This window comes from Ranitomeya variabilis, chromosome 4, assembly GCF_051348905.1.
Source record: "Ranitomeya variabilis isolate aRanVar5 chromosome 4, aRanVar5.hap1, whole genome shotgun sequence".
Classification (NCBI taxonomy): domain Eukaryota; kingdom Metazoa; phylum Chordata; class Amphibia; order Anura; family Dendrobatidae; genus Ranitomeya; species Ranitomeya variabilis.
This window is the reverse complement of record NC_135235.1, coordinates 236,108,967-236,126,048: the sequence shown is the minus strand read 5'-3', so window position 1 is coordinate 236,126,048 and position 17,082 is coordinate 236,108,967. Positions and strand designations below refer to the sequence as shown.

Genomic DNA, 17,082 nt, shown 5'->3' with positions numbered 1-17,082 from the left:
CAAAGTTGCAGCATCCTTATCCAAAGACTTAGCACCTTTCAGTCCATCCTTGTCCACGTCCTTGATGATACAAGCCAGGGTGGACATATGCTGCTCAGTCAGCGACACGCTCAGGTAGTTGCGGATGAAGTTGCTGCGGGAGTTCAGCATACAGCTGGTGATGAAGTTCAGGGTGTTGGAGGCGAGGCTGAGGAACTGGAGGAAGATAGAGGTCACGTTATCATCGAATAAGAGGCTCCATGGGAAGGATATAACACTGCCAGGTCGCGATTTATACCAGCTCTGGATCCTTGCGGCTGGCCAGGATGTTGCCATTTCCTGCAGGGTTCTGTTTGCTTGGACTTTTGGCTCTGGGAGAGCTCTCGAGAGGCGGTGGCGGCGGAGGTGGCGGTGGCACCTTTTCTTTACTTGGAGAGATTGTCTCTTCAAACCACTGGCCCAGGATGGGCTCGCTGTCGTCATCTGTATGAACGCATCAAGTATCAGAATAAGTCAAGTGACTGACAACAGACTGGCGATAAATTAATGTCTGCTTCCAAACTTGATGGGAGAACTTTTGCAAGCAGCTCAGGGTGTGAACCGAAATAAATATGTATTTTAGTAGAGCTGAGCAAATAAATTGGTATAACCATGGGGCAGAAGCCTGGTCACAATCCCGTAACCGGAGGACAGGAACCCTGAGAACCACCGTCTACCAGCCAGCATCCCTGGCTCCTCTTATGATTAACCTGTGTCCTCTTAACAGCCGGAAATGCCACCTGGCAGGAGGTGGTTCTCATGGCTGCCATCCAGGCCGGACCAGGTCCTACAACTATATGCACTTGCCTCTATTGCCTAAAAATCTCACTGATGAGTTTGCACCAAGACTTGGAGTCTTCTCCTATCCTATGCCGGTAATAAGCAGCACAGTTGTGCACGCTACCTTGGCTGCTGTCTTCCTCAGTGCTGCTGAAGTCGTCTTCATAGTAAGTGTTAGAATCTGTGGACGCACTGGCGTCGCTGCTCATGGAGCCTTTCCTCTGTCGTTGTAACACACAGGCCTGTGAGAACAAGAGGAAAAAAATGTTAATATGTAATTACAGAGTCAGTGCCAATAACAAACCTCACGGTCTACAACTTTGTAACACCAAAATGTGACTTCATAGAAATAAAACAAAACTCAATGAACTCAGAAACCCCCTCACCTTTCGGTAAGATGTAGATAAAACTGTGAAGAGCAGATTTGTCAGAGGAACAGAATCGATGAGTCTTTGTATTCTCTGGATGGACGTGCTCTGGGCCGCGATGCTGAGCTCAGCCAGGGGGCCGTCTGTGTCCCAGGTTTGCTGTATAGAAAGAAAATTAAAAAGCAAAATTAAAGAAATGCAAAGTTTAGTTGTAAATGAGATTTAGGGTTTTTGCAGGTTCTTCAGTTACTATCACTGAAGTATGCAAGTCAGAAGAAAGCTTTACTGATCCAGAGGTCACAAATCTGTCTTGAGTCCTTGGCTGCAAAACTTACAGGCTTTTACACCTTTGTGCAACATTTATTTTTAATTGATTATTTACTTCATTGAAGTTATTGAGACCAGGTGACACCTGATTAAAGTATGGAGAAAAGGCAGTATGGAGAGAGGGCAGTATGCATCTGTGTTGTCAGGGAGGGAGAGATTACCCACTGTAGATAGGGAGGAAAGAATAGGAAGGGAAAAACAATACAAAAAAGAACGAATATATAAAACGGCCATGACTGCGCCGGGCTCCAGTATAATTAAGTGGTAGACATTCATCACCTTGTGCAAAGTCTCAACTTGCAGATCTTGGAAGAGGGACGTGAGCAGCTTGATTGCGTGGTTAGCGAGGACAACAGACAGGACCCCAAACCCTTGGTGCCTGTAGGAGAAACAGATTATTGCAGTCTTACGAGAGATAGAGCTTTATCACATGATCGATCCAGAGGCCCGGAGTATATGTGGAAATAGAACCTTAACGTTTCCTTTGATGAGCGAGCATCTCTGCCATGTGCCAACGTACCCTTTGCCCGGGCCCAGTTTTGGGGAGCCCACTCCTTCCTTTGTCCGGGCAATGTCTTTGACTCGGAGCGCTGCCAGTGGATCTTTCTCCTTGCCCTTGTCTGCCAGGGCAGTGGGGCTGAGATTGAGGATCAGATACAGACTGTTCACCAGACACCAGGCCCCAAGGAGCTGGAAGTTCTGGTAATGCTACAAAACAAAACCCACAGACCCTGAACATGCCAGAAGTGACGACGCCATGATACAGAGGGCTGGCATCCAGCACAGATGACAAGCAATGAAGAATCCAGTCCTCCTACCTCTCCGCCCGCTCTCCTGGAGCTGCTTATCGCTTGTCCAATCATCTCGTAGATTTCCAGCTATCAAAAACACAAGTTAATTAGTGCGATTTAATCATGTGAAAGGCGCAGATGTCGGCAGCAGAAAAACAAACGTACACATTTCTGCACGATGGTGGCTGCGTCGTTTTCATAGTCCTCCTCTTTGCAGCTTGTAGACCCAGTCCGCACCTGCTGGGTGCCCCCGACGTGGAGGATAGCCATGCATGTAGCCACGCTTACACCTTCACATAGGGCAAGAGAAGTGGTCATGGTCTTGTAAGGGACACGGAGAAAGAGGAAATAAGGGAACAGAAGCGACATTTACCTGCATACAAACAGCTCAGGGCCAGGAGGGTGACGTCCTTCAGTCGAGGAGGGGTCAATGGCTCCATGACGGGCAGAGAGAGCGTGTCCAGGGCCATGGTCACATCAATGACAAGCGAGTGAAACCTGTAAAGTGTCAGGACAAAGGGTTGAACCTTCCTGAATGCAGAACCTGGTGCCCTAAGGGGCGAGCTGTGCAGTACACACTGCGATGGATGGATCACCACCAATATGTAGAGCAGCTGAGAAAAGGGATTGTGTGTGAAACTTAAGGGGATGTCTTGCATCGCTTCCGGGTGAGTGGCGGTGACAACATCACGTTTGTTAGGATGCGAGCGCGATCGCGGCAGGTAGGCGCAAAGTCATTAACGCCACTTACTGCTGATGTGGAAGTGAGCGGCACCAGATGACCCCAATAACAGCAGCTTTCTTACCCATTGCGAACAGCGGTGGCATCTCCAACCGTCGCCGGCATAATGAAGAAGGAATTGGCGGAAACTGCGTCCTGGAAGCGGTTAATGTATCTCAAAAAGTATGGCAGGTTCAAGCAAACTCTGAGCAGCTTCTCCGACCCACCTGCACAGAACAAAAAGCAAAGCTAAGATACGAGGAGCGGTTACAAGAAGGTGAAGGCTTGTGTTACACGTCCAAAGATATCAGGGGTCGGTGAATTAAGGAGGCGGTGACCCCTCTGCATGTGGAGAACGAAAGGAGGAATCACTGGGCAGGAGATGCGGGGGGCACAGACGAGGGCGCACAGACAATGCGGGGGCACAGACGAGGGCTTAACTACGACGCGGGGGCACAGGCGACGCGGGCTTACCCAGCTCCTGGAGACTGGCCACGTTCTGCGCTATGAAGATGCTCTTGGTTTTCGCTGCTGATGCCGGATCTGATGTTGTGTCGTTCACTTCTGTTTCCACCTAGTAACAAAAAAAAAAATTTAACAAAAAAAAAATAATTAATTTTAGGAGAAGGAAATATGGGAATAGAGGAATGAAAACTGGACAGCGATTTTATCCACTGGAGGAAATAGGCAACATATTCAGCTGTACAGGAGATATACTAGTCACCGATGAACCGCTCTTGGCCCCCCACCCCATAATATCTGATTTAGTGGTTTCATTTTTTTTTTTCCAGAATAGTTGCAGAGTCAGAAAGACATAAAAGAAAAAAAGAAAGCCAATGTGGAGGCTTCTAAAACATTACTGACCTGCATGTGTGATGAGGATGTTGCAGAACCTCTGGGGTTAAACACTGACGTCAGTTGGTTAAGAAAGTTCATTTTGACCTCTTTCTGGCGCAATTCAGGACTGAGGAGAATGGTGGTCTCCTTCTGATCCTCCACTGTGGGCAGAAGAAAAAAGATAATGTAAAAAAAATTCCACCAGCAGAATAGTGAGTGCAGCTCTGGAGTATAATACAGGATGTAACTCAGGATCAGTAATGTAATGTATGTACTCAGTGACTGCACCAGCAGAATAGTGAGTGCAGCTCTGGGGTATAATACAGGAGGTAACTCAGGATCAGTAATGTAATGTATGTACACAGTGACTGCACCAGCAGAATAGTGAGTGCAGCTCTGGAGTAAAATACAGGGTGTAATTCAGGGTCAGTAATGTAATGTATGTACACAGTGACTGCACCAGCAGAATAGTGAGTGCAGCTCTGGGGTATAATACAGGATGTAACTCAGGATCAGTAATGTATGTACACAGTGCCTGCACCAGCAGAATAGTTAGTGCAGCTCTGGAGTATAATACAGGATGTAACTCAGGATCAGTAATGTAATGTTTGTACACTGACTGCACCAGCAGAATAGTGACTGCAGCTCTGGGGTATAATACAGAATGTAACCCAGGATCAGTAATGTAATGTATGTACACAGTGACTGCACCAGAATAGTGAGTGCAGCTCTGGTGTATTATGCAGAATGTAACTCAGGATCAGTAATGTAATGTATGTACACAGTGACTGCACCAGCAGAATAGTGAGTGTAGCTCTGGGATTTAATACAGGATGTAATTCAGGATCAGTAATGTATGTACACAGTGACTGCACCAGCAGAACAGTGAGTGCAGCTCTGGAGTATAATACAGGAGGTAACTCAGGATCAGTAATATATGTACACAGTGACTGCACCAGAATAGTGAGTGCAGCTCTGGGGTATAATACAGGATGTAACTCAGGATCAGTAATGTAATGTATGTACACAGTGACGGCACCAGCAGAATAGTGAGTGCAGCTCTGGGGTATAATACAGGATGTAACTCAGGATCAGTAATGTATTGTATGTACACAGTGACTGCACCAGCAGAATAGTTAGTGCAGCTCTGGAGTATAATACAGGATGTAATTCAGGATCAGTAATGTAATGTATGTACACAGTGACTGCACCAGCAGAATAGTGAGTGCAGCTCTGGGATATAATACAGGATGTAATTCAGGATCAGTAATGTAATGTATGTACACAGTGACTGCACCAGCAGAATAATGAGTGCAGCTCTGGGATATAATACAGGATGTAATTCAGGATCAGTAATGTAATGTATGTACACAGTGACTGCACCAGCAGAATAGTGAGTGCAGTTCTGGAGTACAGAAGACGAAGTCTCCAAGCTCCTCTCCTCTTCTCGTCCGACTACATGCACCACCGACCCCATTACCTCACACCTCCTCCAGTCTCTCTCTCTCCAGTCGTCACAACTCACCTAACTACAATTTTTAATCTCTCCCTTTCCTCTGGCATTTTTCCCTCCTCCTTCAAACACTCTATCATTACTCCATTACTAAAAAAACCCACCCTTTACCCATCATGCACAAACAACTACAGACCGGTCTCCAATCTCCCCTTCATCTCAAAACTCCTGGAGCGCCTAGTCTACTCCCGCCTTACCCGTTACCTCTCCACTCATTCCCTCCTAGACCCTTCACAGTCCGGGTTCCGCCCCCTACTTTCGACAGAAACTGCACTCATCAAGGTGACCAATGACCTTCTGACAGCAAAATGTAACGGTGACCACTCTCTGCTCATTCTCCTCGATCTTTCTGCAGCTTTCGACACTGTTGACCACCCTCTCCTACTCTCTAGGCTCCAGTCACTAGGCATTAAGGACACTGCTCTCTCCTGGTTCTCTTCCTATCTTTCTGACCGCTCCTTCAGTGTTCTGTTCTCCGGCTCCACTTCATCTCCTCTTCCTCTCACTGTTGGGGTACCACAGGGCTCAGTCCTTGGCCCCCTTCTCTTCTCCCTCTACACGGCCCCAATTGGACAGACCATCAGCAGATTTGGCTTTCAGTACCATCTTTATGCTGATGACACACAACTATACACATCATCCCGACCTTACCCCCGCTGTACTACAGAACGCCACTGACTGTCTGTCCGCAGTCTCTGACATCATGTCCGCTCTCTATCTGAAACTCAACCTCTCCAAAACTGAACTTCTTCTGCTCCCGCCTTCTACTAACCTCCCTAAATATGACATTACCCTCTCAGTGGGTGGCACCATAATAACACCCCGGCAGCAGGCACGCTGTCTGGGTGTTATGTTTGACTCTGATCTCTCCTTCACCTCCCACATACAATCTCTTGCCCGCTCGTGCCGCTTACACATAAAGAACATCTCTAGAATCCGCCCTTTTCTCACCATGGAGACAACAAACTCACTGTCGCCCTAATCCACTCCCGTCTGGACTACTGCAACTCTCTATTAATTGGCCTCCCCCTCACGCGACTTTCCCCTCTCCAGTCTATCCTTAATGCGGCAGCCAGGGTTGTCCATCTGGCTAATCGTTACTCGGACGTGTCCGCTCTTCGCCAGTCATTACACTGGCTGCCCATTCATTACAGGATACAATTCAAAGTACTTGTTCTCCCCCACAAAGCTCTCCACAGTGCGGCACCCCCTTACATCTCTTCCCTCATTTCGGTCTATCGGCCTAACCGACCGCTGCGCTCTGCAAACGAATTTCGACTAACCTCTGCACTAATCCGTACCTCCCACTCCCGACTCCAAGACTTCTCCCGTGCTGCGCCAATCCTCTAGAATGCTCTGCCGCAAGATATTAGGACCATCCACAACTTGCATAGTTTTAGGCGCTCGCTCAAAACTCATTTGTTCAGAGCGGCCTATCACGTTCCCTAATCAAACTCATTTTATGTTTGTGTGTGTAGCCCATTCACTATCTCCATCTATCCCCCACTCCCTGAAGATGGCTGGACCATCATTGTAAATACATCATTGTAAATACACACCTGTACTTTGTATCCCCCACCTCATTGTAGATTGCAAGCTCTCACGAGCAGGGTCGTCTTATTTTGTCTTATTTTGCTTTATTACTGTATTGTTAACATTGTTACCCATGACTGTTGTGTTTGAAACTGTTAAACTGTAAAGCGCTGCGGAATATGTTGGCGCTATATAAATAAAGATTATTATTATTATTATAATACAGGATATAACTCAGAATCAGTAATGTATGTACACAGTGACTGCACCAGCAGAATAGGGAGTGCAGCTCTGGAGTATAATACAGGATGTAACTCAGGATCAGTAATGTAATGTGTGTACACAGTGACTGCACCAGCAGAATAATGAGTGCAGCTCTGGGGTATAATACAGGATGTAACTCCGGATCAGTAATGTAATGTATGTACACAGTGACTGCACCAGCAGAATAGTGAGTGCAGCTCTGGAGTATAATACAGGATCAGTAATGTAATGTATGTACACAGTGACTGCACCAGCAGAATAGTGAGTGCAGCTCTGGAGTATAATACAGGATGTAATTCAGGATCAGTAATGTAATGTATGTACACAGTGACTGCACCAGCAGAATAGTGAGTGCAGCTCTGGGGTATAATACAGGATGTAACTCAGGATCAGTAATGTAATGTATGTACACAGTGACTGCACCAGCAGAATAATGAGTGCAGCTCTGGGATATAATACAGGATGTAACTCAGGATCAGTAATGTAATGTATGTACTCAGTGACTGCACCAGCAGAATAGTGAGTGCAGCTCTGGGGTATAATACAGGAGGTAACTCAGGATCAGTAATGTAATGTATGTACACAGTGACTGCACCAGCAGAATAGTGAGTGCAGCTCTGGGATATAATACAGGATGTAGTTCAGGATCAGTAGGTAAATTGCATGCTCTTCATACATAGGAGGCTCGGACAGTACATTATCTCGCTCACCATCAGAGAGAGTCTGCACAGTTTGTGGCAATTTAGAAGATTTCATCATTGCAGTAAAGGTGATTATCTCGGTGCGATCCAGGCGGCTGGTGCCGGTGCACAGACCCTTGATCAGCAGGATCAGATGCTTCTGCAGGATATACAGGAGACAATCAGAATTACAGCCCACACATCGCACGGTCCGTGCTCCGCTGTAGGGATCCTGCACCCACCTGGGACACAGCGCACGCCTCATCCGGACTCTCCAGCCGCAGCAGCGAGAACTCCAGCAGAACTTTACAAGCAGCAGCCACAGATTGTAACTGGTTCCTGGGAACTGCGGGCAAAGACAATCAAGAGTCCAGGTCAAGTCACATGACAAGGGCAGAACTACAAGCAGCAGCATGCCCTCCTTTGTGCGGAGATACTTACTCTGGTTGCACACGGTGGTGATGTAATGTGTGGACAGCGCCACAAAGGACGAGTAGAAAGGTTCGTACTGTTTGTCGTGGAGAATAATCTCGGATTCACTGCAAAGACAAAAAGACTCATCCTGACCTGGTCCTGCTCACAGAACCGACTAGACCCCACGGGTAACGGCCACGAGGACAGATGGTCTGAGCCCGGACATGGACCAGAAGATATGGACGCTGCCCGGTGGTGTGAACGCACCCTAAAACTGTTCAGCTATTGACAAAGTGGGATCCTGACATAATACCAGGATTTAAGGGGCATCAGGGGCTTCAGAAAATCCATCGCTCAGCTGCAATTTGTTTTATGAAGACAGCCTGTTCTTTACTCCCCTCCCCAGGTCCAACGCAGAGTCTCCACCTCTGACAACATGGAGAGAGCACTGCAGGCAATCACTGAACATGATCACTGTCTCTAACAGATTTTGCGACTTTTTAGCGTAAAAGGTCAAACATCCACTAAAGTGTTTCATGTTAAGTCTAATGGTGACAAACAATTAGACAGAAACAAGAATGAATTGGGGCCAACGCGTTTCATTCCCTCCTCATATTAAGACCTCTGCTTGCTGTCAGTAGAAGGAAACCGGATTTACTTAAGAGTGAAATGATCTGGAGAACCCTGGTCCAGCCGTCAGGTCAGGGGTCTGTGGCCGCACCATGGGGGCAGCGCCAATCTCGCACTAACAGTTTTCGGCACAGTCTGATCTGTATGCCAGCTGTGACGTCACCATCTCACTGCTGAGGGTTTGCTACAATTATACTCAGTCTAGACCGGTGATGGAGAACCTGGGGCACGCAGGTTACAGGGGGCACGCAAGCTACAGGGGGCACGCACACCAGGCCTGCCGCCGCACACACTCCGCTCCCATCTGATGTTCCAATGTATATATACTGTGCAGAGGGGCTGTGTGTCTGTATAAGGGGGAGTATTTTGTAAGTCTTCTGTGATGTTAAGTTGCCGTTTTGGCACTTTCTGATAAATAAGTGGGTTTTGAGTTGCCGTTTCGGCACTCGGTCTCAAGAAGGTCCTCCATCACTGTTCTAGACAATCATCTGAGCCCAGCAACAAGTATCGAATAGACTGGTACAATATATCTACAGCGCTGACTGTGGCTCCTTACAGTCCCCTCCATGGTGCAGCACAAGTCAGACCGGCGCTGATATATCGGCATCTTCACTGCTCGGTTCTGCGCCAGGAACCGGTTTGCCCAACACAGTAGTTATCATCAGGCAGAGCGGAGCCTGGATGGCCGAAGGGTTAAAAATAAATATAGGCAAGCGGCTGCTCACCCGCCAGGTGATATGGGGACACAGGCAAGACTGCACATAATTCAGTGGATTACTGAGGAGGGCCCGCGGCGCCAGGCCCCCCCCAGCCAAGAGGGCCCGCGGCGCCAGGCCCCCCCCAGCCAAGAGGGTCCGCGGCGCCAGGCCCCCCCCCAGACAAGAGGGTCTGTGGCGCCATGCCCCCCCCAGACAAGAGGGTCCGCGGCGCCAGGCCCCACAGCCAAAAGGGTCCGTGGCGCCAGGCCCCCCCCCAGCCAAGAGGGCCCGCGACACCAGCCCCCCCCCCCCAGCCAAGTGGGTCCGCGGCACCAGGCGAAAGGTGACAACAGTTTACCGTTAATAAGAGAATACCCCCCTACAGAGGTTACAAAGATGAATATTCACACCTCACATGTAAAAAAAACACGGCATATTTGACGGCAGAGTGTGAATGAACCGCATCCAGCCGGCCCGACTACTGCAGAGGAGCCCGCAGCGCTACAGGTACATAACTGGGGTGTCAGGGTGTAGAACGAAATCTATAAGGGCCGGGATGTCCAGACTCGGAGTCACAGTGCAGAGGTCAGGATAGAGGGGGTCTCCATGGATCTTGTGGGGGGTACAGCAGCCTTCAGGGGAGCAGGAGTAAGTGTAGGTGGGGGAGATGTTAACATTTGGGAAGTCTGAGAAGGTGGGAACGGGGGGGGGGATCGTGGACACAATCTGATCTGTCAAAGGTGATGTCACGATAATTGGAATATGCCATGTTTGAGCATCTACCTAAAAGTTCCATGGCTTTCAGACACTCTGCCTGTGTAATCCAAAACCCCTCAATTCCCTCCTCCCTCGAGAATTTTTATGGCTTGAGCTGCAAGCAGGTGTCCCTACCCTACTCATTTCCCCCCTCCCACCTGGTACTGGTTAAAACTGGTATAGAAAGCCTGAGCTTCTCTTGTTCTTTCAAGGTTATATATATATTGGCACCGATCCGGGCTAGAGATATAAGGATTATATATTCCGGATGTCCATCGAGGGGTCTATAACTCCCTGAAATCGCTAGAAGCCAAATCGACCAAGTGCAAAGTGTGGGTTTCTCTGTAAGCGGGTCATGTAAGTACGCTGTGTTTACACTTAACCCTCCGTCAGGGGCAACTGATCTGACAGGCGCAGCTCACTTAGTTTCATTTCTCTATTTTCAGTGGTTTGTCTGGGAAACACGATCCTCCCAGTACCTTCCTAACTTTAAAGGCTGTGTGAAACCTGAGAAGCCTCTTGTGCTGCAGAGCTGCAGGAGATCAGGTATCAGTGTTTTGGCTTCTCAGGCTCATTGCCCCTGAACGCGTCACACATTTGACGATTAGAATTTGCTGTTTTTATTCATCCCAATTGTTTTTTTAGCTTGTTTTATGAATAGCTAGTGCTAAATTTGTGGATTTGTCATAGAAGGTTTTGTTAGAAATAAGAGTGTGCTTCTCAGGCACAATGCGCCCTAACACATATTCTCTCTCTTGCTTCAGCTTTTCTTCTGAAATGGCGAAGAGAATATTTGACTTGTCCAATGCCCTTCATGTTGAGCAAGTGCAAAATATACTGCTTGATGATGAGACAGACCCCTTACAGCTAGAAGATTTAGGGGGAAGAAAGTGACATTGCTTCAGAAGATGATGTGGAAGAATGTCCAGATGTGTCTGATACAGGTCAAGATGGAGAGAGTGAGGAGGATGCTCAAGACATAGAAACATATTACTTTTCTGGTTATTAACCCCTTTCTGTCATTAGACGTACTATTCCGTCCATGTGGGGTGGGCCCTACTTCCCAAGGACGGAATAGTACGTCCAGCACGATCGGCCGCGCCCACGGGGGGAGCGCGGCCGATCGCGGCCGGGTGTCAGCTGACTATCGCAGCTGACATCCGGCACTATGTGCCAGGAGCGGTCACGGACCGCCCCCGGCACACCGCGTTCAAACATGATCGCGGTGTACCGGCGGTATAGGGAAGCATCGCGCAGGGAGGGGGCTCCCTGCGTGCTTCCCTGAGACCCCCGGAGCAACGCGATGTGATTGCGTTGCTCTGAGGGTCTCCTACCTCCCTCCTCGCCGCAGGTCCCGGATCCAAGATGGCCGCGGCATCCGGGTCCTGCAGGGAGGGAGGTGGCTTACCGAGTGCCTGCTCAGTGCAAGCGCTAGGTAAGCTTGCTGCACTCTAAGTGAGATCGCCGATTTGACAGAGTGCTGTGCACACAGTCAAATCACCGATCTGTAATGTCCCCCCCTGGGACAAAGTAAAAAAGTAAAAAAAAAAATGTCCACATGTGTAAAAAAAAAAATAAAAAAAAAAATCCTAAATAAATAAAATAAAAAAATTATTCCCATAAATACATTTCTTTATCTAAATAAAAAAAAAATCAAACAATAAAAGTACACATTTAGTATCGCCGCGTCCGTAACGACCCCACCTATAAAACTATATCACTAGTTAACCCCTTCAGTGAACACCGTAAAAAAAAAACCGAAGCAAAAAACAACGCTTTATTCTCATACCGCCAAACAAAAAGTGGAATAACACGCGATCAAAAAGACGGATATAAATAACCATGGTACCGCTGAAAACGTCATCTTGTCCCGCAAAAAACGAGCCGCCATACACCATCATCAGCGAAAAAATAAAAAAGTTATAGTCCTCAGAATAAAGCGATGCCAAAATAATCATTTTTTCTATAAATTAGCTTTTATCGTATAAAAGCGCCAAAACATAAAAAAAATGATATAAATGAGATATCGCTGTAATCGTACTGACCCGAAGAAAAAAACTGCTTTATCAATTTTACCAAACGCGGAACGGTATAAACGCCTCCCCCAAAAGAAATTCATGAATAGCTGGTTTTTGGTCATTCTGCCTCACAAAAATCGGAATAAAAAGCGATCAAAAAAATCTCCCTTGCCCGAACATGTTACCAATAAAAACGTCAACTCGTCCCACAAAAAACAAGACCTCACATGACTCTGTGGACTCAAATATGGAAAAATTATAGCTCTCAAAATGTGGTAACGCAAAAAATATTTTTTGCAATAAAAAGCGTCTTTCAGTGTGTGACGGCTGCCAATCATAAAAATCCGCTAAATAACCCGCTGTAAAAGTAAATCAAACCCCCCTTCATCACCCCCTTAGTTATGGAAAAATTAAAAAAATTTAAAAAATGTATTTATTTCCATTTTCCCATTAGGGTTAGGGCTAGGGTTGGGGCTAAAGTTAGGGTTAGGGTTTGGATTACATTTACGGTTGGGAATAGGGTTGGGATTAGTGTTGGGTGTGTGTCCAGTTAGAGATGTGGTTAGGGTTACCGTTGGGATTAGGGTTAGGGGTGTGTTTGGATTAGGGTTTCAGTTATAATTGGGTGGTTTCCACTGTTTAGGCACATCAGGGGCTCTCCAAAGGTGACATGGCGTCCGATTTCAATTCCAGCCAATTCTGCGTTGAAAAAGTAAAACAGTGCTTCTTCCCTTCCAAGCTCTCCCGTGCGCCCAAACAGGGGTTTACCCAACATATGGGGTATCAGCGTACTCGGAACACATTGGAGAACAACTTTTGGGGTCCAATTTCTCCTGTTACCCTTGGGAAAATACAAAACTGGGGGCTAAAAAATAATTTTTGTGGAAAAAAAATATTTTTTATTTGCACGGCTCTCCGTTATAAACTGTAGTGAAACACTTGGGGGTTCAAAGCTCTCACAACACATCTAGATGAGTTCCTTAGGGGGTCTACTTTCCAAAATGGTGTCACTTGTGGGGGGTTTCTACTGTTTAGGTACATTAGGGGCTCTGCAAACGCAATGTGACGCCTGCAGACCATTCCATCTAAGTCTGCATTCCAAATGGCGCTCCTTCCCTTCCGAGCCCTCCCATGCGCCCAAACGGTGGTTCCCCCCAACATATGGGGTATCAGCGTACTCAAGACAAATTGGACAACAACTTTTGGGGTCCAATTTCTCCTGTTACCATTGGGAAAATACAAAACTGGGGGCTAAAAAATAATTTTTGTGGGAAAAAATTTTTGTTTTATTTTTACGGCTCTGCATTATAAACTTCTGTGAAGCACTTGGTGGGTCAAAGTGCTCACCACACCTCTAGATAAGTTCTTTAGGGGGTCTATTTTCCAAAATGTTGTCATTTGTGGGGAGTTTCAATGTTTAGGCACATCAGTGGCTCTCCAAACGCAACATGGCGTCCCATCTCAATTCCTGTCAATTTTGCAGTGAAAAGTCAAACGGCGCTCCTTCCCTTCCGAACTCTCCCATGCGCCCAAACAGTGGTTTACCCCCACATATGGGGTATCAGCGTACTCAGGACAAATTGTACAACAACTTTTGGGGTCCAATTTCTTCTCTTACCCTTTGGAAAATAAAAAATTGGGGGCAAAAAGATCATTTTTGTGAAAAAATATGATTTTTTATTTTTACGGTTCTGCATTATAAACTTCTGTGAAGCACTTGGTGGGTCAAAGTGCTCACCACACATCTAGATAAGTTCCTTAGGGGGTCTACTTTCCAAAATGGTGTCACTTGTGGGGGGTTTCAATGTTTAGGCACATCAGGGGCTCTCCAAACGCAACATGGCGTCCTATGTCAATTCCTGTCAATTTTGCAGTGAAAAGTCAAACGGCGCTCCTTCCCTTCCGAGCTCTCCCATGCGCCCAAACAGTGGTTTACCCCCACATATGGGGTATCAGCGTACTCAGGACAAATTGTATAACATCTTTTGGGGTCCATTTTCTCCTGTTACCCTTGGTAAAATAAAACAAATTGGAGCTGAAGTAAATTTTGTGTGAAAAAAAGTTAAATGTTCATTTTTATTTAAACATTCCAAAAATTCCAGTGAAACACCTGAAGGGTTAATAAACTTTTTGAATGTGGTTTTGAGCACCTTGAGGGTTGCAGTTTTTAGAATGGTGTCACACTTGGGTATTTTCTATCATATAGACCCCTCAAAATGACTTCAAATGAGATGTGGTCCCTAAAAAAAATGGTGTTGTAAAAATGAGAAATTGCTGGTCAACTTTTAACCCTTATAACTCCCTAACAAAAAAAAATTTTGGTTCCAAAATGGTGCTGATGTAAAGTAGACATGTGGGAAATGTTACTTATTAAGTATTTTGTGTGACATATCACTGTGATTTAATTGCATAAATATTCAAATTTGGAAAATTGCGAAATTTTCAAAATTTTCGCCAAATTTCCATTTTTTTCACAAATAAACGCAGGTAATATCAAAGAAATTTTACCACTATCATGAAGTACAATATGTCACGAGAAAACAATGTCAGAATCACCAGGATCCGTTGTAGCGTTCCAGAGTTATAACCTCATAAAGGGACAGTGGTCAGAATTGTAAAAATTGGCCCGGTCCATAACGTGCAAACCACCCTTGGGGGTGAAGGGGTTAAACATTTTTTTTTTTTTTACACCTGATTATATGTATTCTCATTTATTACATTCCTATTAAGGTAACTGATCACTTTTAGAGCATTGAAATTTTTAAAAAAGGAAAATATAGCCAATTTTCTAGCCTGTGCCGGACAGGCGCAATGCCCCTAAACTCGTTATGAAACATATTGCCCCTGACGGAGGGTTAAAAGAATCGCCCCGACTTGGTGCACCTCTTGATCCTGGTGTCTTTCATATACGAGATTCATACAGTGAGCTAGGTAGAAAAATGGTTGTCATAACACTAAGTAAAAGGGGAGGTTTCAGCCTCTAAGTGAGGTCACCACAGGGGGAGTGCCTGGGTTTAGGCGAGGAAAAAAGTGAGTGAAGCAGCAGTCTTCACATGTCTTTGTCTGGGGTCTAGCTGCTATACAGGGGTGGTGCATCTGGATATATGCTCGACCATCCCCCACAGCACAAGGTCAGCCATGAGATAAGATTACAATGAAATGTAAGTGTTCTTTTCAACTTTAATCTTTCATGTGTAATTGTATTGTACATACGATAATTGTCTTCTTTATAATATCTTTTATACCTGTGTAAACACTGCCTACCATTTTTTGGGGAGTAAAATATTAAATTACTAGCTTGGTCTCTCCTTGCTCTATAACGTACGGTCACGTCCTTTCAGGTGAATTACACTACTAATCTGGGTTGGCTCCGGACCCGTTAATTCAGAAATCGGAGCTGGTGGCAGCAGAATTTGTCCTGTGCGTTTGAGACACTTTGTAGCGACTGGCGGCATTGATAATTATTGTTCCTGCCTGAGTGGGAGTTGTTATATCGCCCTCGCTGCAGCGTGCCCAATAGCCAGTACATAGCAGGCAGTATTTCTGGCGACTAATTATCCTAGGTGCAGTACTCGGTCTGACCTGAGGGTAAGGGGGCGCCAGAGAGCTGCAAGTTCCAAACCGGTACTGGGAAGTGGGATATAGATAAATCCCCTTCAGAAAGATCCAGGGGCAACCAAACAACCCCGGTTCATGACAAATTGGTGTGTGGGATTAATGACAGGTGATGCCACAGCCGGGGAGGGATTGTAGTCGGGGATCCTGCGGGATGTGGTCTGTCACATGGATCGGGGGGCACGGCAGTGTTAGGCAGCACTAGGAGCAGGACACACAGTACTCGGGTTGTCAGCTATACCTGTTGTCAGGGAGTAATACCTGGGCTTGGCCATAGATGCGGTGGGGGCGCCGTGTACTCCGGGCAGCACTGGGGTGAGACTGTCAGTTATGAGGAGCGGGTTGTCAGCCCCGGTTTGTCTATGAGGAGGGGGTCAGGGGTGACATCAGTGGTTGTCGGAGTCCCTCAGTGGCGGTTGTCAGGGCCGTCTCCCCCCAGCTGTCATGGCCGCAGTGACACAGCTCTCTTAGTCCCGGCCCCGCCGCCCCGGTCCCGGCCGCCTCACCTCTCTATCACGGAGGCCAGCAGCTGCGGCAGCTCCTTCATGTCAAAAGCCGAGTAAGAAGCGGAGAGCAGCGGCCGCACCGCCACCTCCCAGCCGGAGCCCGAGCAGCCGCCGACAGACGCCATCTTCCCCCGGACAGAGCCTGAGCACCAACCGGAAGTGACGTATATTTTACTCACAGTCACAAGGCGAGGTCATGTGACTTCCGGCTCCGACCGCCAGCGTGTGTGGGGCAGACGTTGGTGCAACACATTGGTGGGGACCCTGGGATTAGGAAATTTCACACCCAACAAGACCGCTGCAGACCATCACTATAAACCCAGATCGCTGCGGACCATCACTGCACACCCAGACTGCTGCAGACCATCACAACACACCCAGACCGCTGATCATCACTGTACACCCAGACCGCTGCAGACCATCACTGTACACCCAGACCGCTCCGGACCATCACTACACCCAGATCGCTGCACACCATCACTATACACCCAGATCGCTGCAGACCATCACTATACACCCAGATCGATGTGGAACATCACAGCACACCCAGACCGCTGCAGACCATCACTGTACACCCAGATCGCAGCGGACCATCACTGCACACCCAGACCGC

The 17,082-nt window shown here is 47.2% G+C and overlaps 1 protein-coding gene across 13 annotated transcripts in view; it reads right to left on the bottom strand.

The window, feature by feature from the left end:
- UBR4 (ubiquitin protein ligase E3 component n-recognin 4) overlaps nt 1-16,619 on the bottom strand; it is a 56,829-nt gene extending 40,210 nt beyond the window's left edge. For all 13 annotated transcript variants that reach the window (XM_077260322.1, XM_077260323.1, XM_077260325.1 and 10 more), the window contains exons 1-16: nt 16,470-16,619; nt 8,274-8,371; nt 8,075-8,178; nt 7,863-7,992; nt 3,870-4,003; nt 3,480-3,579; nt 3,091-3,232; nt 2,658-2,782; nt 2,450-2,574; nt 2,312-2,371; nt 2,014-2,201; nt 1,773-1,872; nt 1,185-1,325; nt 923-1,040; nt 278-462; nt 36-195 (exon numbers count right to left, since the gene is read on the bottom strand). In XM_077260322.1, the coding sequence (XP_077116437.1) occupies nt 36-195; nt 278-462; nt 923-1,040; nt 1,185-1,325; nt 1,773-1,872; nt 2,014-2,201; nt 2,312-2,371; nt 2,450-2,574; nt 2,658-2,782; nt 3,091-3,232; nt 3,480-3,579; nt 3,870-4,003; nt 7,863-7,992; nt 8,075-8,178; nt 8,274-8,371; nt 16,470-16,594 (2,035 nt within the window). In that variant the 5' untranslated portion in view covers nt 16,595-16,619. The remainder of the gene's footprint in view (nt 1-35; nt 196-277; nt 463-922; nt 1,041-1,184; nt 1,326-1,772; nt 1,873-2,013; nt 2,202-2,311; nt 2,372-2,449; nt 2,575-2,657; nt 2,783-3,090; nt 3,233-3,479; nt 3,580-3,869; nt 4,004-7,862; nt 7,993-8,074; nt 8,179-8,273; nt 8,372-16,469) is intronic.
- Nucleotides 16,620-17,082: the final 463 nt, after the last annotated feature.